This window comes from Vicugna pacos, chromosome 22 (genome assembly GCF_048564905.1).
Source record: "Vicugna pacos chromosome 22, VicPac4, whole genome shotgun sequence".
Classification (NCBI taxonomy): Eukaryota; Metazoa; Chordata; class Mammalia; order Artiodactyla; family Camelidae; genus Vicugna; species Vicugna pacos.
Genome location: NC_133008.1, coordinates 25299800 through 25324813, shown reverse-complemented (window position 1 = coordinate 25324813; position 25014 = coordinate 25299800). Strand labels below are relative to the sequence as shown.

The following is a 25014-nucleotide window of genomic DNA, read 5'->3' as shown; positions in this document are numbered from 1 at the left end:
TTCGGGCAGTGGGCGGAAACAGTCCCCATCACAGACACAGCTTTGGAACAGAAGTCCACCAGTTAGGATACTGTGGTCCTTCTTCACCAACATAGACACGTAAAAGTGACCTTGCCATACATAATAAGGAATCCAGCTCCATTTTCCTCTTTGACCATTTCCTGTGAGGCCTCAGATGCTAGAATGTGTGACACACTCGGACAGAGAAAGCACCGGAACACCTTTCCAATGGCATTCCGTTAGTACTCACTTGTTGAAAGGTCAAGGTGGGAAAACTGAAGGAACACTGCTGAGTGAAAAAGAATAGATGTTAGTAAAGGTATGAAGTATAGACAAGGCATATCAATGGACTATCACCCCTGCCCAGGCCATTTATGAATCTTGATGATTCCAAGGACACATGTACTGTTATTACCAAATCTTACCATGAAACATGTACATTCTTTCCTGAATATATTTAATGATGAAACTTTTAAGAAGTAATTAAGGGTAGAAACAACATAATTTACATATGTTTGTTTGTCCTGTAATGTGGCAATCTGAGTATTCGTTCATGGTTTTGGCAGCAGAAATTGTTAACAAGTCGAGGGTCTATTGAGAAAGAATGGGTTACATAAATTTTTCATCTACTTTTTAAAAACGAAGGGTATTGAAAAGATCTGGTGGATTTATCAATAAAACAAATAAGCAAAGTGCATTCATATATATATATATAAAATGTTCAATATCACTAATCATTAGAGAAATGCAAATCAAAACTACAATGAGGTATTATCTCACACCAGTCATAATGGCCATTATTCAAAAATCCACAAATGACAAATGCTGGAAGGCTGTGGAGAAAAGGGAACCCTCCTATGCTGCTGGTGGGAATGCAGTTTGGTATAGCCACCATGAAAAACAGTATGGAGATTCCTCAAAAGACTAGGAATAGACTTACCATATGACCCAGGAATCCCGCTCCTGGGCAAATATCCAGAAGGAGCCCTACTTCAAAATGACATGTGCACCCCAATGTTCATAGCAGCACTAATTACAATAGCCAAGACATGAAAACAGCCTAAATGTCCATCAACAGATGACTGGATAAAGAAGATGTGGTATATTTATACGATGGAATACTATTCAGCCATTAAAAACCGACAACATAATGCCATCTGCAGCAATATGGATGTTACTGGAAAATGTCATTCTAAGTGACATCAATAAAACAAATAAGTAAAGTGCATTGAGATATATATATATATGAATAAATATAATTTTATATATATATATATGTATATATATATATATATATCATGTTGGCTTTTCTATTTCCTTCATAGACAGTTGGAACCTTGACCCCCCTCCAAGGGTTGGTTGAGTAGTGGAGACACACACACCCACCAGGAATGTATGGAAGGGTTAATTACTTCTATAAATGAGGTCTCTGGAGTGAGCAGGGCAGGCCTTTCAAGCAGGTGAGAAATGCCTTCAGAGAGCAAGGAAAGGAGCCTGGCCTGCATTTTTTATTGAGGTTAGAGGGTGGCCTAGGATGGGAGCTCACAAGCACAGTGGGGAGTTCCTGGACTAAATCTCATTCCAGGACCAAAGCAATGAGCAAAGAGACTTTCATACCCCCTGTACAGATGTGGGGCCCAAGGGGAAGAAGGAGGAGTAAGACTTTAAAGTTGTCAGCTATCAGATAATAAAATTATATATACTGGTCTTTGTCCCTGGTTCATAGCACAGAGTTACTATAACTCTCGTGAACTCCTAAGGGATGAGATCATAGGAGCATTTCTTGTTCTAATATTTGGTGTTTGACCCTGTCACTGACACAGAGCTTCTGATATCCTCGTGAACTCCTAAGTGATAAGAGCAATAGGAGCATCTTTTTATTGAAGCAATTCTGGTTAGCCTCCTGGATGGGGGCTGGTCACCAGGAAGACCAAGCCATGATTAGGAGCTTGGAATTTTCAGCCCAATTCCCCTTCCTCCAGACAGGGGAGAGGGACTGCAAATGGAGTTCAAAACTGATCACGCTTATGTGAGGAAGCTTCCATAAAATCCTAACAGTATGGGATTCAGAGAGCTTCAGGTTGGTCAGCACATCCACGTACGAGGTGGGTGATGTGCCCCAACACCACAGGGACCCTCCCCGACCTCACTCAGTGGGTCACTTCATCTGGCTGTTCACCTGCATCCTTCACCACATCCTTTAATAAACTGGTGAATGTAAGTTAAGTGATTCCCTGAGTTCTCCGAGCTGATCTAGCAAATTAATCAAACCCAAGGCAGGGGTTGTGGGATCCTCTGGTTTGTAACCAAGTCAAGAGAAGTTGTGAGTAACCTGGGGACCTCCTCCTGTGACTGGCATCTGAAGTGGGGACGTGGGGGTGGGGGGGTGGGCAGCCTTGCAGGGCTGAGCCTTTAACCTGTTGGATATGGTGCCACCTCCAGGTAGTAGCGTTAGGATGGTGTTAAGTTGTAGGATACCCGCTGGTGTCACAAAGAATTACTTGTTGTGGGGAAAAACCCTCACACATTTGGTGACCAGCAGTGCCAGAAGTGTTCTGGGTGACAGTAAAGGAGACACACAGGAGGAAAGAACTGGGTTTTCTCTACTCGGGGACAATACAGAGTTTTCCCATCACATCAGCAGTCGAACATTTGAAAATGGAGTCAGAGAACTCTAGTTTCCAGCCTGGCAGATAAGGAACTTAGATGGTAACAGTCCCATCCTCACTATAAAAAAGCAAACAAACTTAAAATCAATGACTCTTCTTAGATCGCTCAAAGAATGCAGATCACAGGGCAAACCACTGTCTCCAAAATTGGAAAGAGACAGAAAAATAACCATTTTGAAATATGCCCACCATATTCTGCTCTTCTAAACAAATACTGTCCTCAAAAGTTTCTGTTTCGCCAGAGCCTAAATGACTGGGATTTTTCCAGCACCTCACTGACATGACGGGTGAGAAACTGGCAAGCTGGGTCCCCTCTGGCCTTTCTGCCTGACCTAAGTCAGGTAACACTTTGTTCAATGTCATAATAGAAACAACATGTTCATAGCTCTAAGCTTATAGATATGTGAAATGAATGACAGCAATGTTATGAGGGCAGCGGGAGGAGTGAGAATACTCTGTTACAAGGAACCGGCACATCCACTGAGTGGTAGAATGTGACTTTGGGGAGGACGTGGGTTAGTTGTAGATGTATACTGCAAAATCGTCCAACTACTTAAAGAAGTATAATAATGTGCAAATGAGGAGAAAAAACAGAATCAGTAGAATGCTCCATAAAAAGCAGATAAGGTGGAAGAAATGTGGAAGACAAAAAGGAAACAAAGAACAAAGGAAACAAATGAGAACAGTAAAAATGCAGTATTACTGTATCAGTAATAACTAAACATCAAAGGTCTAATTACAACAAGTGAAAAAAACCTGCCACATTGGATAATAAAATAACAATTATAAGTTGTCTACAAGATCCGCACTTTAGATGTAGAGACACAGATTGACTAAAAGTTCAGGGATGGAGAAAGATATACCATGTCAACACTAAACAAAAGAAAACTGGCATAGCTATGTTAATCAGACAAAGCAGACTGCAGAGCAAGGACAATTCACAGAGATAAAGAAGAACATTATTACTTAACTATAAAGGCATCAGTTCTCCAAGAGGACTTAGCAATACTTAGGGTGGACATGCATAACAGCAGAGGGACAACATATAGGAGGGAAAAATGATTAAACAACAAGGAAAACAGATAAATCCTCTATAAGAGTAGGGGACTTCAACCTCTGGCCCCATCAGTAATTAAGAGTTCCAGCAGGCAGAAAATCAGAAAGGACACAGTGAAATTAAACAAGTGGATTCAAATGAAATCTGTGCAACACTCCATCCAAACACAGCAGAATACACATTCTTCTCAGGTTCGCATGGAACATTCACGAAGACTGACCACGTTTCAGGACATAAATCACACCTTAACAAACTTGCCAAAAAGAAGTCATGCAAGATATGCTTTGGAGACCACAACAGTATTAATCTGGAAATCAATAACAGAACAATAGTTGGAAACCCCCCAAATACTTGGAGATTAAACAACACACTTCTGAAAAACACGTCAATAAAAGTGTGACGTCAGTAAAAAGGTGGAATAAGAGTTTTCTGCTGTCATATCCCCACAGAGTACTGATTCTGACAGCTACCCAAGGACAAGATGCCTCTGTGGAAGTCTGGGAGTCCAGAGGAGAAGCTCCAGCACACCACTGGAGCAAAAAGTATAAAAATAGACACCATGAGAAAGGTAAAAAAACAGTTCACTGCACCCCAAAGGTGGCAGAGCTCACTGCCAAGAACGATGCTCTCAGCTCATGACTCTCCCCATGGGAAAAGTGACAGCATACTCTTTTCAGCATTTGGATTCCCCAGTGATGTGGGTCACTGCCCAACAGGCTCACCGCTTTCTTGTCCCACTAAGAATACTAAGATCAGCACAGCTGAGCGGCTGGAAGGCTGGAAGCAGGCAAGAGCTGTAAGGACCCAAAGCAGCCAGAGCTCAGAACTCAGCAAATGGTTGCAGATCCTACTAACTACTGGCATAGCTCATCAGGAGGCTTGCACTTCAGCCACTTGGGATGTAGTACTTGCAGACACTCGCAATTGGCCCTTGGGCACACCCCATGCTCTGCACACCTCACTCCCTCACCCTCCCACCCAACAGCCAGTCCCCCATGCATGCCCCAGACAGCAAATGAAGCCCCTCTGATATCCTGTGAGCATGCGCATTCCGCAAAGGGCTTGCACCATTCAGTGGATAAAATTCAAAGGAAAGAAACAAATATTGGAATCAGCACAAGCAGACAGCACCCCACGGGACAGAAGAAGCCACTTTCAGAAAGTTTAACACACGCTAGGTTCTCCCAGTTGAGACAGAACCACTGGACAGGGTCAGTCCCTGGTGAAGGAGGGCAGGGACACCTGAGCAGCCCAGGAATGACCTCTGGGAGCTCCACTGTCCTCCTCACCCTGGGGAACAATGGAACCGCACCCTCTCTCAGGCTTCCATTCTCACAGTGAGAAAACTCTCAGCAGGACTCAGTGATTAAAATAAGCCCTGAAATTCATAACCTTTAACACAGGACTCAGTGCTTGGAGATACTGACCGCGGGCCTCTGCTCCCAGTCACACTGCTACTGACTGACCACCACTGATATTTTAACAACCCAGTGTTTGAAGAATCCAGCAAAATCATTTAATCCCGGTGTTTATGTGTAAAGGAGGGAAAGAAACTGTAAGGCATTTTGCTAGTTTAATAAGAAAAACAGTAAGAATCGATTACTTTCAGAAAATAATGATATTATTTCCATGGCAAGAAACTGTTTCATGAACCACCAATCATACTTGAACACTTCTGGTATTCAAGTTTAAGATTTGAAATTCTATTTGAACCACCCCCAACTGCCCAAAAAGAACAATCTCAGAATATTACTACACAAGGTCAGGGGAGGAAAAAGGGAAACAAGAATTTTTAAGACAGTCAATGTCTTTCTAAAATGTATTCTTTCTTCTGATATTCACCTATTTCTCGCCTCTTTGGAAATATTTTATACTGGCTTTCAAGCTCTTGTGATTACATAAATTTTCAATTTTTGAAAAATTGAGGTTCAAATAAGTGAATAAATCTTTTCAAAGTGACAAACCCAACGAAAGGCAGTGCTGCCAGGACAGATCACCAAGTTTCCAAAGAGGAAACTCCCCCCAAAGGACTTCCGGTAGGATGTCTGTGCCCTAGAAAAGATGCTGGGGTGAGAGGCACAAGAATTTCATACATGCAGTTCCAGGTGGTTATTTTCCGCTTTCCCTCTCAGGTAAGAGATCCAAACAAAAATCAAGCCTTGTAAAAAGAGCCCTAGAGGACTCAGTGGGAAAAGAATAAACAATATATTGGATTTGTTTGAAATGCATCACGGAGGATGAATAGATGCTGTGAATCGGCGGGGATGCTGGCGTTTAGGAATGTGGAAAAGATCTGGAAATTTGGAAATTTCTCCCCCCTAGGAAGAGCTAGGCTGGCGGGACGGAGGGCGGGGAGGGAGGATTTGAGACACTGTTCCCTGAACATTTGGAAAACTCAGGAGAAAACGGCACCTCCCTGAGGATAAAGGAGGGACTGGGGACCCCACAGTCTACACGATCCTGCCACGCACGAATCTGGGACACCCATCAGGATGAACACTTCCATACCCTCCCCGTGGTCACCGCACAACGTGGAGCAGACGCACCCGCAGCGGTGGGCAGAGGGGATGCTCGGGATCCCGCCAGCAAGCCCAGGCCCCACACTTCGAGCCAGAGGGGACTGTGGCGCTCAGGCCGACTCAGGTCGCAGACGCCGGAGCTGAGCATCCGGAGGCTGGGGTCGCGCCACTGCCGATTCCGACCAACCCCTCGTCTCCATCTCGGGACGCCCGGCGCAGCACACTCACCGCTTCCCAGCGTTCGCCGGCGTCATCGGTGACCCTGGACGCAGGTGCAGGTGACAGCGAGATTCCGCCTCCAGCAGAGACACCTGAGCCTGAGACCCGCTGGAGAGCGCGGAAAAAAGACTCCACATGGTTTCCGAGCGTCGCCCCACCCACCTGCCCCTGATGCGCCAGATTGGCCGCAAGCCCCGCCCCCTTCCCAGAGTGACAACTGGGCAGGAGGTCACATGACTGAGAAGTACCAGCTTTTGCTGGTGGGCGGAAACCAGTCCTCTCCAAGGATATTTGCTTTTGTATTTTTTAAAACATTTGGGGAAGGAGAGAGGTAATTAGGTTTACTTTTAATTTAACGGGGGTACCGGGGATCAAACTCATGACCTCATGCAAGCTAAGCATGCGCTTTATCACTGAGCTATCTCCACCGACGTTTGCTTATAAACTAAACTTGTTACAGGCCCTAGACGAACAGTGGTGTCGTCCTGCAGCTCCTTCTGAGCCGAGGGACACAGGTGTCCGGAGGGAATCCCAGAATCGGTTTGTGGATGGTCCGACGCCCTTGTCCAGAGCAAGTGGGCTCCCAGGTCAGGCCAGCTGGGATTAGAGGGTCTGATGTGCTCGCCTGGTCAGGGGTTGGCATAGGCTGCAAGGCGACTCATGATACTGTGACCCTTGTTTACAAACACACTTAAAAATGACCTCAACACGTGACTCCCTTTTGATCTTTGTTGGCAGTGTTGAGGCTTTCTTCTCCATCTCCATACAGGTGATACTTTAGCTAAAGAATTTCACATCCTTCCAAGCACTTAGATCTGGTGGGAAGTTTGGATCCGGCAGCCCTCACCTGGGCACAGGGATTCTTCTCCGACCAATCATAAGCTATGAGATGTGTTCAGTAAAACTCTCAAGTGTACATTTTACACTACAGGGAAATTTCCTTTAGATAGTTTTTGGGTGAGTCCTTGGAGATTTTGAAACTGAAACGGCTTATAATATCGCTAAGGCAACTGAATTCCTATTTCACCAATATAAGAAAAAAAACAATAAAATGTTATGAAAATGCGGGGTATACCTGAAAACCCTTAAGATATTTAACAGATTGGTTCAAAACTCTTAATGAATTATTTATTTGAATAGTTTTATTGAAATGAAATACACATACCATACACTGCATTCTTCAACTGTGTACAAGTCAGTAGTTTTCCGTATATTCACAGGTACCTGCAATCAGCACCACAATTTTTGAACATTTTTATTGCCTCAAAAACAGCCCCTGTACCGTTTAGATATCACTTCCCTGTCTTCCCATCCCCCTATACCAAAAAACAATCCTAGGCAACTTTTAATCTTTTTGTCCCCTATACATTTCAAGATTGGCTATTTTGGTTGCCTTTTCAGTCCCACATGAATTTTTGAAACAGCTTGCCAATGTCTATAAAGAAGTCAGCTGAGATTCTAATAGAAATGATATTGAACCTGTAGATCATTTTTAAGAGTATTTCCGTCTCAAAAATGTTAAGTCTTTTGATGCATGTACATGGAAGGTTATTCAGTGTATTTAGATCTTTATTAATTTCACTCAAAAATATTTTGTAGATTTCAGAACTTTTGTTTGGTTTCTCTTTTGTTAAATTTATTCCTACATATTGTACTCCTTTTGATGCTTTTGTAATTCGATTTGTTTTCTAAATTAAATTTTTATTTTGTTCACTGCAAGTATGTAGAAATATACTTGATTTTTATGTACTGATCCTGTATCCTTCTAATACTTTTATCAATTCTAATAGTTTTTTTAAAAATCAATTATTAGTTGATTATCAATCTTTAGCTAAATTAATGTAGAGAAAAATAGGGTGAGCAGAGAGGATGCTTGAGGTCCTGCCTACAAGCACCGACCCCACACTGCAAGCCAGGGGGGACTGTGGCACTCAGGGCCGACTACGGTCCTCAGAGGCTGGAATTAACTAGTCTGTAGATACCTTAGGTATACTACATGGTGCACAGTAAGAAATGTTTGAATGTTTAGATAGCAAGTGAGAAAGGAAAAATCTTTTTGCTCCTGGAAGGTCGTGTCTCCTTCCTGGTGGCTACTGATCAGGGTGGTGGTTGCTGAAAGCTGGAGAGCTGTAACAATTTCTTAAAATAAGACAACAATGAAGTTTGCTGCATCAGTGCACTCTTCCTTTCAAGAACGATTTCTATGTGGCATGCAATGCTGTTGGGTAACATTTTAGATACAGTAGAACTTCTTTCAGAATTGGAGTCAATTTGTTGTCAAACCCAAGTCCATGTGCCTGACGCACAGTGAGGCCAAGTAAACCAAAACATTGGAGTCTGGAGCACAGAGAGGTTCATTGCGTGGGCCAAGTAAGGAGAATGGGCAGCTCCCGCTCAAAAGACCAGAACTCCCCAGTGATTTTCAGGGCAAAGTTTCTAAAGGCAACATTTGCGGTGAGAGTTGCAGGGTGTATGACTTTCTTCTGATTGGTTGGTGGTGAAGTAACTGGAATCTCAATCATCAACCTTCTGGTTCTGATTGGCCTGGGGTCTCAGCATGTAGTCATCCTCTCCCCCTGGGCGGGGTCTTAGTTTCTGCATTAACAACTGGAAGATATGCATCAGACTGTTACATATATCCCTTGAGGAGGAACTAGATACTCTGTTTTATCTCTGAACTATTGCTTCTTGATTGCTTTTCCTTTGTTTCTGCATTCCCTCACTTCTCTCATTAGTTCCTACTTATGTATATCTTGCTCTTGGGGACTCAGGAAAGGTTTAGGAGACTAAAGCATTTTTCTACAAACAAGAAACGGGGAACACGGAAAGTCTTTTGTACCCCGGAGAGTCATGCAGGGTCTTGCTCAGTTTCAAATCCTCTCAAACCCTGCCAATGTTTTATTAACTACATTTATGTAACATTCTAAACCTTCTGTCGTAATTTAACATACTCCACAGCGTCTTCCCCAAGAGCAGATTGCATTTCAAGAAACAAGTTTCTTTGCTCATCCATAAGAAGCAACTGTTCATCTTTTAAAGTTTCATCATGAGATTTCAGCAATTCAGTCACATCTTTAGGCTCCACTTCTAATTCTAATTCTCTTGCTATTTCCACCACATCTGCAATTACTTCCTCCCCTGAAGTCCTGAATCCTTCAAAATCATCCATGAGGACTGGCAGCATCTTCTTCCAAATTCCTGTTAACGCTGATCCTTTGGCCTCTTCCCATGAATCACGAATGTTCTTAATGACATCTAAAATGGTGAATCCTTTTCAGACGTTTTCAATTTTCTTTGAACAGATCCATCAGTTCACATTTGAAGTGTCTGCATTTCTTAAGAAGAAGCACAGTTCCATAACTGGCCACACAGCCTCACATCAAGCCCTTGACCCCCTAGGACATAAGATAGTCTTGTTACAGGCAGGTCTGGCCTGGGCCATCCTCTTAACTATACTTGTTCCACTGTGAAACTGAATCAGAAATCCCAGTGCACGAGGAGCTGCGGAAGACAATCCCAGGCCAGGAAAAAGTTCTGTTACAAACCAAAGTGATAGGCGGGGACAGGTCCCATATCCTACCTGCGGAAAGTGTCTCTGCTGAGCCAGGCTTGCTCCTGCAGGTTGTCATTCAGCCACCAGAGGGGCGGGTATTGGAATCTGTCCAATCAGGAGGCCGCTGAGGCAGGTGGGTGGGGCGAGGCGCCGAGCCGCCGTGGACGTCCTTTATCCTTCCCGCCGTGCTCGCGGTTCGTGTTGTGTACTCTTCGGGGTCCCTGGTTGCTCCTCCGTATCTTCTGTGGCGCCCTGAGCTGCCCTTGTCGTTGGAGTCGAGGGAAGGACGCAGAAAGACCTAGGAAACCTTGCAATGGTGAGTGTGAGAGGGAGACGTGGCGGAGAGACTGACTGGTCGGAACCGCCTGGAGCTGGCCTCCTCATGGTCAACTCCGGAGCCTGCAGACCCGAGTCCCCCAGGGGGCGCCGCTCAGACCTCCGTCCCGTCGGGTTCGCAGCCTGGGGGCCGAGCCAGCAGCCTGAATCCCGGGCGTCCTGTCCGATCACTGCTGGTGGAGTCTTCACCTCGACTCCGGAGCCTCTCTGGGCAGCTCTGCGCCCGCAGCGCGCTGTCTCTGCCAGATTGTGTGGTGACCTCCGGAGGGTCATTAGGAGACAATTGTGTTTACTATAGCAACGGGACAAACTATAACGTCCCTTGTCCCTTCAGTTTGAAAGAGGGTTTTCATTTTTTATGGATTGCAATTTTATAATCATTACTGTTTAAAGGATCAGATCTTGTGGTTGTGTCTTTTGTAGATAAGTTTAAATTAAACTCATAAGGAAGAAAAATAACTTAAGACTCCCTGCACGCATATCCTCCTTCACGCCTCTGCTCTTAACTCCAGCCACCCCTTGTTACAGAAGAATTAGCCCGGCGGGAAGCGACAGAAGGTACGCACTCGGAGGATCAGAAAAGACTGGTTTATTCCGCACCGGTGCTGGCTCAGCGGAGTTACCTCCAAAGACTGAGCACCCGGCTTGGGGTCTGATTGTCTTTTATACATGTCAAGCTTCCAGATATTGTGTATTCAAAGCGGGGCTAGGAGCAGTAACTTTTCCTCTTTTCCACTGCTGAGGGATGCAAGCAAAGCAAGCATAAGGGGTTTGTCCCTTCTTGATTTCCTTTCTCACCTCAAATAACCAGTTTTGATTACTGTTTCATTATCCCTTTAGTGTTTCCTTACATAAAAACAAGCCACTGGGAATGTCTAATTTTCTTACAGTTTTTGTTCTTGCCATGATTATTTGGGATCCACATTGTTTGATGTCTGACTGCTGAAAGTTAAGCCTCACCCTTCCCTTTCCCCCTAGTGCTTCTTACCTGGACAGGGTGTTAAGAAAGCCCGGAGGCTCCTGCTCCGCGAGCGGCTGCTGCTGCTGGGGCGCGTTTCCTGTGCGCTGTGCTGCCCTGAGTTGCGTTGTTGACCCCTCCGAGCCTGGGTTCTGTATATGGAGGACCCAGAGTTGGCAGTTTCTTTTAATTCCTTGTACTTTGGGAGCAGGAGTGTGAGAAGGGGGCCCTCCTGCAAGTAGTCCTGGGTGGATGTCTGAGCTGGAACCTATGTGCGTTTACAGTGAAGGGGTGACTGAGGCTGGGTTTGCCCAGACAATGCTGGGGGGGAGGGGGAGCGGGGAGCACGATTATACCCTGTGAATGAGGTGAACCCAAAAGATAGTACTTTTAAAAAAGAGCAATTATTTCAGGGAATGTGAAAGAGAATAGGTGGTGAGATTGCAGAAGGCTCACCAAAACTTTTAAGTAACTCTGAGGCTGTTGTCCCTGCATCTTTTGCAACAAAGATCCTTATGCTCTGGGTTAGGGTGGACAACACCCACGGTCCCAGTTTGGTACAGCAAAGGGATTAGTTCCAACCCAACTTAAGCTCAAGGTCCTTAAATTCTATAAAGCAATCAGTGTCATGAGGCATCCTCTCACCCTTCAGGCAGGGATTGGAGGCTGTCTGGACAAGGGTGGTAATTTATCCATAGGCTTCTGATGCAAGGCACTGCCCCAGGCCCCATGGTAATATGCCATGAAGGCTGTGGTTATCCCCATGTGCTGGGTTCTCTGGAAAATAGAGACCTCTCCTAAGCACTGATCCTGTGGAGGTGCTGTTATGGCTCTGGCCCTGGAGAAGGCAGCCCAGCAGCTCAGCTTGGCTACTGATACCTGCTTGTGATGTGGAGCCACACCTTGGCCCTTTGGCCCAAGCCTCTCGTTGGAGAGATGTTTCTTTCTTCAGTCCTTTGAGAGATGCTGTGGTGCTGGAGGAGGCACCCTTCTCCAACACTTTGGTTCCCTGGGTAGCTGCTTGGCGTTAACTGAATGCACAGCTCTGGGGACTGCATAGACTAAGGATGACAACACACCCTGGTACCTGATGGAGCTCAGTGGAGAGTTGCTGCCCTTCACCCCTCAGTTGGGACATTCTTCATGAAGAAGTAACCCTGGGAGTCACCCCACCTAATGAAAACTCAGGCAGTCCGCAGGGGTGAGCTGTACTGCTCTGTCTTCATCTTTTATATACACATATAGAGAGAGAGAGGTGGGGGGGAGAGACCAGCTTTAAAAAAAAATTTTTTTTTTATTGAAGTCTAGTCAGTTTACAATGTGGTGTCGATTTCTGGTATACAGACTGTTTTGGTCATAATACATATACATATATTCCTTTTCATATTCTTTTTCACTATTGGTTACTGCAAGATATTGAATATAGTTTCTTGTGCTAGACAGTAGAAACTTGTTGTGTATCTATTTTATATATAGTAGTTGGTTTCTGCAAATTCCCCAATTTATCCCTTCCCACCCCCTTCCCCCCCCATAGTAACCATAGTTTGTTTTCTGTCTATGAATCTGTTTCTGTTTTGTAAATAAATTCATTTGTGTCTTTTATTATTTTTTTAAGATTCTACAGGTGAGTGATAATCATATGGTATTTTTCTTTCTCTTTCTGGCTTACTTCACTTAGAATGACAGTCTCCAGGTCCATCCATGTTGTTGCAAATGGCTGAATAATATTTCATTCTTTTTTATGGCTGAATAATATTCCATTGTATATATACCACAACTCCTTTATCCAGTCATCTGTTGATGGACATTTAGGTTGTTTCCCTGTCTTGGCTATTGTAAATAGTGCTGCTGTGAACATTGGGGTGTGTGTATCTTCTCGAATTAGCATTCCCCCCAGATACATGCCCAGGAGTGGGATTGCTGGACCATATGGTAATAGACTTCAGCTTTTTTAGAGCAGTCTTAGGTTTACAGAAAAATGGATCAGAAATTATAGAGAATTCTCACAAAACCCATCTCCATCCACACAGCATTCACAATTTTTAAAATCTTGTATGACAGGTCCTTTTGTTCCAATTGCTGAACCATTACTGATGATTAAAGTGCAGAGAGTGCATTAACGTGGACTTTTTTTATTGTATAATATGATGTGGGTACAATGTATAGGTTTGGGAAATATATAAAAGTGTCTATCATTTATGCACATGTAGTGAATTTTAATTCCCTCAAAATCCTCTGTGCTTCACCTATTTATTCATCTCTTTCTCCAACCCCCAAATCCTTCAAAACCAAAGATCTTTTTATTGTCTCATGTTTTTGCCTTTTCCAGAAAATCATATGCATATATATCATTCATGGAGCCTTGTTAGATTGTCTTCTTTTACTTAGCAACATGCTTTCAAGCTTTCTCCACATGTTTTCATGGCTTGATAACCTCATTTTTTTTTAATCACTGAATAGTATTTCATCATATGGATATACCACTGATTATGTTTATTGGACCTTTCAAAGATATCTTGCTTAACTCTAACTCTTGCCAATTATGAATAAAGCCCCTATAGCTATTTGTGTACAGGTTTTCTGGGAACATAAGATTTCAACTCATTTGGACAAATAGCAAGGAGTATGACTGCTGGATCTTACTATACATAGTAAGAGTATATATATATATATATTTTTTTTTTTAAAGAAAGCCGCTGTCTTGCATTGTTGGGGTACCAAGTTCCTTTCCCCTCAGCACTGAATGAGGATTATATTCACATCTCCACCAAAATTTGGTGCTCTTGAGAGTTTTGAAATTTAGCCTTTGATAAATGTGTAGTGATACCTCATTGTGTTGTATTTTCCATTTCCTACTGACATTTGATGTTAAGTGTATTTTCCTGTAGCCTGGTTCTTTTTGGTATATCTTCTTTGGGGAACTGTTTGTTCAGATCTTTTGCCCATTTTTAATTAGGTTGTTTTTTTCCTTACGGTTAAAGTTTAAGAGTTCTTTGGATATGTTGGATACCAGTCATGTACCAGACAAGTGTTTTGCTAAGATTTTCTCCTACTCTCTGACTTGTCTTTTCTCTTAACACTGTCTTTCTCAGAGCAGGGGTTTTTTCATTTCCAAGAAGTGAAATTCTACTTTTTCTTTTCCAGACCTTGCATTTGGTGTTATCTTTGAAAATTCATCATTAAACCCAAAGTCACCTACATTTCCTTCTGTATTATTTTCTAGGAGTTTATTACTTTTGCATTTTATATTTAAATCTGTGATAATTTTTGTGAAATGTATAAGAACTGTGTCTACATTTCTTGTGTGTCTATGTGTGTGCAGGTGTTTTATGTGGATATCCATTAATTACAGCACTATTTGTTTAAAAGTTTTCCTTTTCATTTGAATTGTCTTTCCTTCCTTGTCCAAGATTAGTTGAGTATATTTGTGTGGGTCTATGGGAAAGCAATTGGTTAACCTTCAGTCTTAGTCTCTTATTAATTCCAGGAGTTATCTCTGTTGTTATGGATTCTTTCAGATGTGTCACAGGGAGACTCATGCTATACAAACAAATGTTACCACTTTAGCTATAGGACTCATGAAGATGTTCTTTCTAAAGAAGTGAAAGTTCCCTCTATTACTAGTTTTTTTTCATAAGTGGATGTTGGATTTTATCAAATCCTTTTTAATTTTCATTTTCCCCTCTGTTCCTTTCTGATATTAGTACTTTCTGTCTTCCCTCTATTTTTAGTTATCTTGACTAGATATTTGTCAGTGTTATTAATCTTGTCAAAGAACCAGAGTTAAAAATTTTTTTCTCCTTTGATCTCACAATTATGTTCATTTTTTCTAATTTACATTATTTCTTTTGTTCTGCGTACTTTACATTTTATATGCTCTTCTTTTTATTGCTTCCTAAGGTAGATGCTTACATTAAGGTTTATACTTGATGTTTTTCCAGTGTACTTGTTTGATGGCATAAATTTCCCTCTACACACTGCTTTTGCTGCATCCCATATCCTTTGATACATTGTGTTTTCACTTCATTTAATTGAAATAAATTTTATTTTTCTTGAGACTTTTTTGATCTTACATATTATTTAGAAATGTGTTGTGGAATCTCCACCTAACGGGGTGTTTTCCTTCTCTCTTGCTGTGACTGATTTCTAGATTAATGCCTGTGAGGTCTAAGAGCATAATTTGTATGATTTTTGTTCTTCCAGATTTATGAAGGTATGTTTTACATCCAAGGATGTGTTCTGTCTTAGTGAATATTCCATGTGAACTTGTGAGGAATGTGTGTAGTTCCCTTGTTGAATAAAGCATTCCATAGACCACAGTTAAATCAAGTTGTTTCACAGTGCTTGTTCAGTTCAACTGTCTTTCCTGATCTTCTGCCTGCTGAAATGTACAGCTCGTGAGAAGGGAATGTGACTGTCTGCAGCTATAGGTGTAGATTCATGTATTTCTCCTTGCATTATTTCTGGTCTTGCTTTATGTATTTTGCCCCATTGTTGTTATGCACATACACATGAAGGATTGTTATGCCTTCTTGGATCTTTTTGTCATTCTGTAAAGCCCTTTATCTCTGAGTTTTCCTTGGTCTGAAGTCTGCATTGTCTGAAATTCACACACCCCTGGCGGCTTTCTTTTGATTAGTTTTGGCATGGTGCATTTTTCTCTGTCCTTTTACCTTTCATCTATCTGTGTCTTCATATGTAAAAAGGATTTTTCATAGATGAAATAGAATTACAATTTTTACAATCTCATACTATTATATTTGTCTTTCATTTGTATTGAGAGCGTTGGTGATTAAAGTAGTGATTCATACAGTTGGATTAGTATCTATCACACCTTCTATCGTTTCTATTGGTTGCCCTTGTTTAGTCTTTCTTTTGTCTCCCCCCTTTTTTTCTACCTTCTCTGGCTTTAACTGAGCATTCTGCGTCTTCAGTTTATCCTCTCTTAGCCTATCAATTACACATTAAGAAAAAAAACCTTTTTAGTGGCCGCCCTTGAGTTTTCAGTATACATGTAGAACTAACACACATCCTCTGTCAAATAACACTATATCTCTTCAGTGGTTGTGTGGTTACCTCATACTACACTGTCCCAATTCCCCCAACTCTATCCTTTTTTACATGGATGTCATTTATTTTCACTTATCCACAAAATTATCATTACCAATGTCATTTTGCTAATATTATTTTACACAAAGTGACACGTGTTACATGTGATAATTTAAAAGATGTTTATCTTTATTTATTTCTCTTATAACCCACCATCATCTGTATTCTTTCTTATGAATTTTGCAAGTTTCTTTCAAAGTTGGTTGACTAATGACAAATTCCCTGAATTTTTGTCACAGAATGTCCTTATTTCTTCTTTATTATTAAGGATAATTGTGCTTTATGTACAATTCTGAGAGTGGTTTTTAAATTACTTTTAAGTATTTCAATCCACTGCATTCTTGTTTGTTTGTTTTCTGAAAAAAAGTCTGATTTAATTCAATTTGTTTTTCCAAAATTGAGGTCTGTTTCCCTCTTTGGTTTCTTAAAATATATTCTTTTTGCCCTTGATTTTCCTCTAGTTCTAATATGATATAATTTGGTCTCCATTTTCAGTGTTTTCATGTTAGTGTTCGCTGAGATTCGTGGATCTACAGTTGTTGTCTGTCATTAAATTTAGGAAAACCTCAGTGCTTTTTTTCTTGTGTCATCTTTTTCTTTCTTTTCCTTCAGTTATTTTCATTACGTGTATTTCAAATCTTGTGGTAAGGAAGGTTATGCTAGGGTTCATGGATATTGTGTTGTATCTTTTTTGTTCCTTTTGTCCATGCATTAGACTCTAGTGAAACTTTTTTTTTTCTTTTTATTACAGGCTTTAAGAACAGAATATTTGGGGCATATTTCAAAAAGTCTTTATTTTCTCTTTTCTAGTTTTGGAGCATCACTTTGCCCTTTGCAGTCAGTGGTCTCATGGCTCTAGGAAGACCTGTTTATTTCAAGTTTTTTTCATTCTCTTCTTTGAGATCAAGAATCACGGCTTGTAAATTCATAAATTCCAGACTAGGTGTTGGCCCGGCAGCAGCTAGAGTGGCTGCTCAGGAAACACACCATCCTGAAATTACAGAATTAAGACTTCATGTTGTTTTGGAGAAAACCACTGATGCAACCTTTACATATTTTATAATCATGGACAAATTCACCATCAAATCACATGGACTCCAGTGAACTCCCTTGCAAGGTGTAGCTCTTAACCTGTTCCTCAAGGGAACAGGGTTTGACCAACCAGAAAGAGCTATTCTGGCACATTGTCTCACTATGTTTTCTAAACTTTGACTGGAAGAAACCCTGAGGCACAAGAGTGTAGGGATTTTGTGATCTAAGTTGTTACTCCTTTTTCCTCGTCTGAGCTCTAAGTTTAAATAACTTTCTAGCTGCATGAAATTACATATATAAAGAAAGCAAGAACACAGTCTATGATAACTATTATACAACTTAAAATCAGTGCTTCCCCAGAAGAATATTTATATTCAGTCAGGTGCATCTGATTACTTCTAAAGGGTTGGAGGACTTTGGGACAATGTGGCCAGCTGGGCTTTGTTAAAAATTTGATTTCTACAGGCCCCGTGGACTCTCATGTTTGGTGATAAGAATGTCGGGGGAGTTTTCAGTTCTTCTCAGGAAACTCGTTCTCTAAAAACTCATGCAGACTTGACCCTCTGCCTCATGGAGTGCTGTGAATGGTGGATAATAAGGAAGAAGATGAAAGAACTTTTCTCATATGAAATCATTGTTCTTAAAAGGATATCCATTTCACTTGTATGGCATTTCTGTCTGTTCCTAACAATATCTGGGCTCTGCTGTTAATGAGGTATAAGGTATAATGTGATCACAGAAATAATGCATAATTAATTTCCATGTGCCCATGATAGTGTTAAATTTATGAGGAAGCACGGAGAGAGTTAAGTTTCTGATGACTGAGTCATACAGGGTCATATGTAACCTTCCTGTAAATTGAGTATAGATGTATAGTTCTGTCAGTCCCATGCATCTTACTCTACATATTTGGGATGTTTTAGGACTCACTGGCCATTGAGGATGTGGCTGTGAACTTCACCCTGGAGGAGTGGGCTTTATTGGATCCTTCACAAAAGAAACTCTACAGAGATGTGATGCAGGAAATCTTCTGGAACCTGACCTCAGTCGGTAAGAATGATGACTTTCCCTCACCTCCTCAATTAGAGAACAAATGCTTCATGCTTACTGACACCATTCAAAGATGTGGAATTGGGGAAGGGAGGTTGTTGTTACATAAATTGAGCGTGGTCACAGTTAACCATGGACATAGAATCAAATAATTTGTATTAATTTCTAGTATTTTTGAATAATTTTTCTGGGTCTGCATTTTAGGAAAAACATGGGAAGGTCATGACATTGGAGATCAGTACAAAAGCCAGGCGCAAAAACTAAGGTAAGTCACACTCAGAATACAAAGCGTTGTCTCATGTGAGGCTCCTGGTAAATTATGAAATTTTAAAAACAAGTAAACGGAACAAACAGCTCTGTCTTCAAATTTAGTACTTCTTAGAAAATTCCTACCAAAAACATTTTCTTAAGTGTGACAAAAATATTAGGTGTTTGCAAAATAGGTTCACTTGCAAAGAGTATTTAATAAACTCTGTATTTGAATATCACTTTTTACTAGTAGAAAGGGTGAAGTCCCATTGCAGTGCACAGTATATTCACTTTCTAATAATTCACAGAAGGTGGAAAACCTATCCTATTCCTATAAATCATAATAAATACAATAAATGTAAGATCAATAAGGAAATCATTAAAAATGTGCTTCTCATTTTTTTATAGAAGTCACATGGTAGAGAGACTCTCTGAAAGTAAAGACAGTAGTCTATGTGGAGAAAACTTCAACCTTATTCCAACTGTCAATCTAAACAAGAAAACTCCTGGATTAAAACCATGGGAATGCAGTGCATGTGCAACAGTCTTCACGGATCAGTCATCTCTTATTAAACACATGAGCTGTCACACTGAACGTAAACCAGAAGAGTTTCAAAAATACGATGACAAGCTATATAAATGTAAGGAAGGTGGTAAAGCCTCTAATTATTTTACTTCCTTCCTAGTGCACAAAAGAAGTCACACTGGAGAGAAACTGTATGAATGTAAAACGTGCTCTAAAGCAGTGAGTACTCAGTGCTCTTCGGAAACATGAAAGAACCCACACTGGAGAAAAACCGTGTAAGTGTAAGGAATGTGGGAAAGCCTTCACATGGCTCATAACCTTTCAGAAACACATGATTACACACACTGGAGATGGACCTTATAAATGTAAGGAATGTGAAAAGGTCTTCATTAGTTCCTATGCTCTTAAAGTACACCAGAGAAGTCACACTGGAGAGAAACCCCATCAGTGTAAACAATGTGGCAAAGCCTTCAGGTATCACAGTTCTCTTCGAACGCATGAAAGGTCTCACACTGGAGAGAACCCCTATCAGTGTAAACAGTGTGGAAAAGCCTTTCGATGGAAACAAACCTTTCGAGCACATGAAAAGAGCCACAGAGGAGAGAAACCCTATGAATGTAAGCAGTGTGGCAAAGGCTTCGGTTATTTCAGTTCCTTCCGATTGCACGTTCTGCATCACACTGGAGTGAAACCGTTTGTGTGTAAGACATGTTCTAGAGCACTGAGTAGTCCCCATTCGCTTCGAAATCATGAAAGAACCCACACTGGTGAAAAATCCTACGAATGTAAGGAATGTGGAAAAGCCTTCATGTGGTATCAAACCTTGCAAGATCACGTGATAACACACACAAGAGATGGACCTTATAAATGTAAAGAACGTGAGAAATCCTTCATTAATCCCAGTTCTCTTAAAATACATGAAACGAGTCACAATGGAGGGAGACCCTATCAATGTAAACAATGTGGAAAACGCTTTAGATCTAAAAAAGGTTTCCAACATCATGAAAGAAATCACACTGGAGAAAAACTGTATGAATGTAAGGAAAATGGGAAAGCATTGATTTTTACCAGTTCTCTTCAAACATGTGGACGCTCTCACACTGAAGAGAAACCGTATGTGTGTAAAATATGTTCTAAAGTCTTTAGTACTCCCAGACCTCTTCTGGATCGTGAAGGAACCCACACTGGAGAAAACGCCTGTGAGTGTAACATATGTGGGAAGGCCTTCAGTTTCACTTATGCTCCAGTGCATGAGAGAACTCACACTGGAGAGAAACCCTATGAGTGTCACGAATGTGGGAAAACCTACATTTGTCTCGCAAGCATTCGAAGGCACATGAGAGTGCACACTGGAGAGAAACCGTATAAATGTGAAGAATGTGGGAAAGCCTTCTCTTATCGCTTTGCTTTACAAAAGCATGAAAGGATTCACTAGATAAAACTTCTTGTTTGTAAACAGCCTGGGAAAGACTTCAGTGGGCCCACATCGTTACATATGAAAACTCCCATGAAGAAGAAGTGTAAGTGTAACATGAGACAACTTGATGGAAAGTAATCCATGCCTGATGTTCCAGAAGACCTTCAGTATGAAAAAGTTGTTTTAAAAGTTTATAAATATGTTGTGTTTATTAAGGATCTTAAAGTGCATCCTTGGGTGGTTGATTTCTGCATTTTCAGGAATGAATATTAATGTGAGTTAAATCTGTCAGCTGTCTTTCAACAGTTGTACATAAGGTTTAAAGGTAGTGTTTTTTGTTTGTTTGTTTGTTTAATCAAATAATGATTTTTTTTCTCTCTCTGTTTTGAAGCCTGTTGGATCCATGGTTGAATTAAAGTGTAATTCTAATATGCAGTTAGGCTTAAATTTTTATAATATTCTATTTATTCTCAGATAAAGGGCCATAGGAAATAGCAGTTTGGTATTTGTTGGGATTTTCCTACTGGCCTTGGGTGGCAGTTCCCAGATATTTCTAATCCTTTATATATATGTTACCTTTTCTACTGAGAAAGATCATTTTTTGGAGGTGGTGGCTTTGGGGCCTTTTTCCATTTTCCTTTCTGTTTAGACACTTGGAATCCATTTTTATGTATGACAAGGTTATCAGAGATACACTTTTATGTAAATTATGACTTTGGCATTTGCTTTTTGTCTTTCCTTCTGACTGGCATTTGGTGAATAGAATTTGAATTAAGAAGAGAGACTTGTGATAGGAGAGAGAAGTCTAGAGTTGCAGATATTTGGGGGGAGGGTATAGCTCAGGGGTAGAGCGCATGCTCAGCGTATACAAGGTCCTGGGTTCAATCCTCAGTATCTCCATTTAAAAAGATAAAAATAAATAAACTAATTACCTACCTCCTCCCCCAAAAATACACTAAAAGAGTTGGAGATATCTTGTCTGTGGATAAGGTTAGGACCTAGATTTTCCATAACTTACCCCCATGTGGTTCATGTTAGAATTCACAAAGAGTGTCCCTTGAGTTGGGTTGAAAAGCAGATGGAGAGAAGGTGTTCTTCAGACTTTAAAGCCACCACACTGGGAGAAGGCAGATGCACAGGAGATTCAAGGACGCCATCTTCCAGCTTACTTTGCAGGTTCAGTACCCATGTAGTTAAGAGTATCCTCAACCCACCAACAAATGGTTGATTTCCATTTGCTTAGAGGTGTAGTTTTCCCCTGCTGTCTTACCAACTTCCACATCAAAGATCCGTCAGAGTTTGAATTTTTCTGTAAGGTTTCTTGTGTGTCCTCGGAAAGTAATTCGGAGTTTCATGGTTGGGAGCATTGCCTGATTACCCTCTTCTGTAGATTATGTCTTTACATTACCCTCTTCTGTAGGCTATATCTTTACAATGTCTAATTTGTGTAGGAAACACCTTATGCCATTAATAGTGCCATTGAGTATGTTCTCCTGATTTACTGTGACGTTTACAATGGTGCAGCCAAAAAGAATGACACAGGAGCTTGTTTCTCTGCTGTAGTGTGTTGTGGCTGCCTTGACCCAGTCCTTCCATGTGAGAATCAGCACCTTCCACGTTCCACATATCAGGAAGATGCTGGGCTCTTTCTTTTACTTGTAGCTGAACATAATCCCTCTATGTTTACAATTATATTTGATTGAATGTGATTAAAAGTGCATGTATTTTTTTAAATATGTGAATTTTTTAAGTATGTGCATTTTTGTGAAACAAAAGTTCCTGTAGTTGTTTCAGAGAAATAGTTTATCAACTCTTTTTGAAGCTTACACATGCTAACAAGTATTGTGGTTTTCATTTCCTAAGAGAATATATTAAAATGATCATCATTATGGATATTCAGATAAACCTTGCAGTTTTCTTCATTTATTCATTATGTATTATGAATTAGTACTATCATAGGCATACAAGTTGGTGTTTTTCCCTCAGACAAATTTGATTTTTTATTCTTTTTTCATTGTAACTTTTGTCATGAAACTAATTTCTTATTCACTCGCCCTACCAAAAACTTATAGCAGATTTTTCAGCACCCTCACCAGTGACCCACAGAGTCACACTGGTGGTCAAAGAGGGGATGCAATGAATTCTAATAAAAATGACTGCAGACTCTAAAGGGCTGTGAGGTATAAGAGTAACGCACTGCTGAAATAGACTTCTTGTAGGATTGTGGCTTTTGCTAGAGGATGTGGTTGCTATTTAAGCGAGCTAGACATTTTTCTGTATCGAATGATGTGAGGAGATAAAGTTATCCTCTCATTGGTGATCATAATTGTTGCTTGCTAAAAGGCAAAAACGATGATTTTTATGTTTTATGTTAATTATGTTACTTGTTTCACATGGCTTTTCAATTAATATTCAAATTCATGTAAATGAGATGTGGCATCATTGAGTCTATAAACCTCAAGCGTGAACTGTAATAAAGAAATCCTTTTTTTTTGATATTTGACTCCTAAGGCTTTAGGTACCTGCTCACTTGCCTGGACTACAATGGATAACTAAGTTAGGAAGGTTGAGACATGCTCCTTTTCTTTTTGTGCCAGTGGGTAGGAGAGTCAAACCTTGAAATCCTGCAGTCTCCACTCCTATACACGTTAAAGGGCGAACCTATTTGCACAAGCCACCTGAACTAGCTTACCCTTACACTACCCGCCTTAGAAAGTACCTTTGAGTAATAAACATCTTTTATGCCCATGACAAAATCAGTGTTTCCACCTAATTCCCTTTTGGGTGAACTGTTAATCCTGCTCTGAAAAGAGCAATGATAAAACAGAAGGTAAAGCATGGAAAATGGCTTTAGAGTGACAAACAGGTATTCAGGGTAGGGAATTTTCAGAAGTGAGGAAAGAAATTCAAATGCAGTGATCCAAGCATGATCATAGAAGAAAAACTTTGAAACCACTGACATGTTCACTAGCAGAGGAATGAATATGTGAAAACAATGTATAGTCTTATAAGGAAAACTACGTGCTCCCTTATAAGGGAAACACAACTGATTGGATGGTTCCTGCTCTGATATGTAAAGATCTCAAGTGATCACTGTTATCTTCACAACTAGGAAAAAAAAAAAGTAAACAACCTGAAAGGCAACACCTATTCCTAGATACGTGAGAGATTTGAGATTACATGACCAAACTGTGCTCCTAGAATCAGAGAAAATACAGAGAATTGTCCCTTACCTGGAGGTGAAACATCTGGAGCCCACAGCCTCCAGGAACATGTAAACTGGTGACTTGAATTTGCCAGAGGCAAGCTGTTTCATGGTTTTATAAGGAATTGCAAGGGACCTGAATAGCCCAATCATTCTTGAAAACAAAAAACAAAGTAGTAGGGTTAACACGTCTTGCTTTCAAAAACTTAAAGCAGAGGTACTCAAGGTAGTGTGGGACCTACATAAGAAGAGACATAACAGACCTATGTACAGATTGAGATTTGAAAAATAAACTACACTTAAGGCCAACTGATCTCTGATAAAGCTTCCAAAAATGGGGAAAGAATACTCTTCATAAATTGGTGCCCGGTGAACTGGATGGCCATATGCAAAAGAAAGAAGTTCTACTCACGTCACACCACATACAATAATCTATTAGTAAGGAGCAAAGATGTAAACGTGAGAGGAAAACTATAATCAACTTAGATAAAATACAGGAAAAAATTTCCTGAACTTGGATTTGGTGGAAGAAGTTATTATATATGACATCGAGAGCAACTACACGGGAAAACTATGGGTAATTTTAACTTCAACAGATTAACGACTTGTGCTTCAAAGGACACCATCCAGAAAGTGAAAACATCCTTTGAAATCCTTGCATTGTTTCTAGGAATACAAATTGCATTGTCGGTATGAAAAACAACATGGCAGTTCCTCAAAAAATTAGGTACTGAGTTATCATCTGATCTAGCAATCCTACTTCTGGGTAAATACTATAATTTACAGTGGCCTGAAAGACTCAAGCCAAGCCCTTGACCCTCCTGTTTCAGTGTCACCTGGTCTGGGCCATCCTCGTGTGCTGTACTTACTTGATTCAATTGGCCATTCAATCAGCATTTCCCCGTGCTTCCGCGTTCATAAAGAACTGGGCTGGGCGAAAAGAGCACAGGCAATCCAGGAAAACATTCCATTGAAATGCAAAAATCCATTGCGGGGTCTGCTCGAGGCCCAGCAGCGCAGGGTTGCTCCGCAGAGCCATCCGGTCCTCCTGCCCTGCTGTCACTCAAGCGTGAGGGGCGTGGCCTCTCAAACTGTCCAATCAAGAACCCCTGGGG

The 25014-nt window shown here is 40.9% G+C and overlaps 1 protein-coding gene and 1 long non-coding RNA gene across 3 annotated transcripts; one reads left to right on the top strand and one right to left on the bottom strand.

Annotated features, from left to right (window-relative positions):
* Positions 1 to 10171: 10171 nt before the first annotated feature.
* Positions 10172 to 22599, top strand: LOC107033718 (uncharacterized). 2 transcript variants are annotated; one of them, XM_072947611.1, is made up of 4 exons: positions 10172 to 10333; positions 18376 to 18502; positions 18707 to 18767; positions 19438 to 22599. In XM_072947611.1, exon 4 carries the CDS (start codon positions 19609 to 19611, stop codon positions 20710 to 20712), a length of 1104 nt encoding a protein of 367 aa, XP_072803712.1. In that variant the 5' UTR covers positions 10172 to 10333; positions 18376 to 18502; positions 18707 to 18767; positions 19438 to 19608; the 3' UTR covers positions 20713 to 22599. The 2 variants fall into 2 exon arrangements, with proteins under 2 accessions (XP_072803712.1, XP_031545410.2); XM_031689550.2 differs by having other exon boundaries at positions 19160 to 22599.
* On the bottom strand, positions 17176 to 24921 carry LOC140688460 (uncharacterized). Its single transcript, XR_012063178.1, has 3 exons — positions 24769 to 24921; positions 23928 to 24053; positions 17176 to 17411 (listed from the first exon to the last, which is right to left on the bottom strand). It is a non-coding gene; the product is annotated as an uncharacterized lncRNA (long non-coding RNA).
* Positions 24922 to 25014: the final 93 nt, after the last annotated feature.

Coding starts and splice junctions, on each gene's coding strand:
- LOC107033718 (XM_072947611.1), top strand. CDS start 19,609: ATGATTACACACACTGGAGATGGACCTTATAAATGTAAGGAATGTGAA.